Raw genomic sequence first — 1,783 nt, 5'->3', positions numbered from 1 at the left:
TCCGAGAAACATGCAAAACGGGACGGAAAACATGAAATTTTGCAATAATCTTGCGCCACCCTTGCACAAAACGACGATAATTTTTCTAATTTTATGTACAACAGAAGACTGCATTTTTTCTACATAACCAGCCCCTGATTTAAAGCTAAATCCGCCCCTGATTGACGAAAAGGTACAAATAAACGAAGCTACTGAGGAGACTTTAGACTTCTATTTATGGCACTCTGCCAATATTATGACAACAATCGAATCTCCACTAAAACATAAAAAGTTAAACCAAAGAACAGAAAAGATAGCAGGAAATTCGAGAAACGAAACAGAAACCGGTCGGTCATCAATAGTGAAAATGTCTTTGATCAAACTGAATCGCTAAAACACGCAAAGCAAGAACTGATGGAGATTTAAAGACTATCAAATTATTTAAACGGGAATTTGAAAGACTCGTACTCAACTAGAATGTTTAGGGATTTTTCCAGGGACAAACCATTCTAGCAACCACAACCACAAAAGGTCAACGACAAAGTCAGAAAATCGCAATATTTAACGCTTTTCAGTACCTGAGGAGTCGAACTGCTGTTGATCGAAACTTGCTGGCTTTGCGGAACAACTTTCGTTTTCCCGTCAGCAATGGTGCAGGTGCATGAAAAATCTTGCAGGGTGCTGGGATCTGTAAACTCGCAGGTACAAGTACTGGTTCTTGAAGACTTATCCGTTAAGGTTTCCTCATAATCTACTAGGTTTTCTTGCGCAGACCGATCAGTTTCCTTAGTGGGGATTTCACTGGACGTTAGATCGGTGCTACCCAGTGTTGTGGTAGTTGTTTGAGCATAGTCGGTGTTTGTTGGGGAATCACTAAAGCTTAAAAGACACCAGAGATTTTTGGAAGCGATTCTTTATGCCACCTACCTAGTTGCCTTGGCTCCAGGGCTCGGACATTGGCATTTCATTGACAAAATACTTTTTGCGTTCTCCATCATTTTCTGAAAAAAACTGCACTGCTGAGTTACCGGTTGCTGATCAGTTATAGTTCTGGGCACAGCTGGTACATCGCGAACCGGAGTTTCCGGAAACACTTTTGGAATTGATAGTGAATCGCACTGGCAAGTCGCTGGCCCGGCCAGCGATGAGCCTTGCGGCTTGCCTAAAAATTGCAATTTTCCATTTCCACCTGGACCTTTTAAATTTATTCAGCGCCTACCAATGAATGTTTCCATTTTCATAATTTTCCTTTCAAGGTCCTGCTGCTGCGCCTGCAATTTGGCAGTGCGATCCAAATATTTCTTTTTGAGTATTTCGAGATACTCCGTCGGATCGGTTGGTTCTGACGACTCGCAAAGGCATGAGCTTCCGGAATCCATCTTTCATGGCTTCTTTTTCCTTCAACGTTCAATTTTGATACAAAAATCACACAACATACACTGACAAAACACAGAAACTGTCACTTGATAAACAGGTAATTAATATGACTGGCCAAAGGACTGTTGGAACAGACACACCAGCGATGCTATAATATACAGAATGTCTCATGAGACTCAACGCGAGACACCGTGTATGTAGATTCTATGCAACAAAAACGGCAAAAAGCCCTAAAGAACAGAAGAAGCAGTCATTTTGTATCCGCAACTTCTTGAATTTAATCATTTTTTGAGAAAACTGCCACCATTTTCTTATCTATGGTTCACTTTCTGAAAAGGCCATTTATTTCTGTCTAGAATGATGTACAAATGAGCGTTCTTGCTCACTTTGCCTCCGAGATATGAGCAAAAACGGGACGGAAAACATG

At 41.1% G+C, this 1,783-nt stretch overlaps 1 protein-coding gene across 1 annotated transcript in view; it reads right to left on the bottom strand.

Moving 5' to 3' along the window:
• LOC109538912 overlaps positions 1-1,446 on the bottom strand; it is a gene marked incomplete at its 3' end in the record, with an annotated part of 17,589 nt that extends 16,143 nt beyond the window's left edge. The window contains 3 exon segments of the mRNA XM_048669734.1: positions 558-858; positions 907-1,141; positions 1,199-1,446. Of these exon segments, the coding sequence (XP_048525691.1) occupies positions 558-858; positions 907-1,141; positions 1,199-1,358 (696 nt within the window).
• Positions 1,447-1,783: the final 337 nt, after the last annotated feature.

The sequence above is a fragment of the Dendroctonus ponderosae genome, unplaced genomic scaffold (genome assembly GCF_020466585.1).
Source record: "Dendroctonus ponderosae isolate FM_Combo_2020 unplaced genomic scaffold, Dpon_F_20191213v2 Dpon_F_20191213_9, whole genome shotgun sequence".
Lineage (NCBI taxonomy): Eukaryota > Metazoa > Arthropoda > Insecta > Coleoptera > Curculionidae > Dendroctonus > Dendroctonus ponderosae.
The sequence above is the reverse complement of the archived record's forward strand: the minus strand, read 5'-3'. Positions and strand labels throughout refer to the sequence as shown.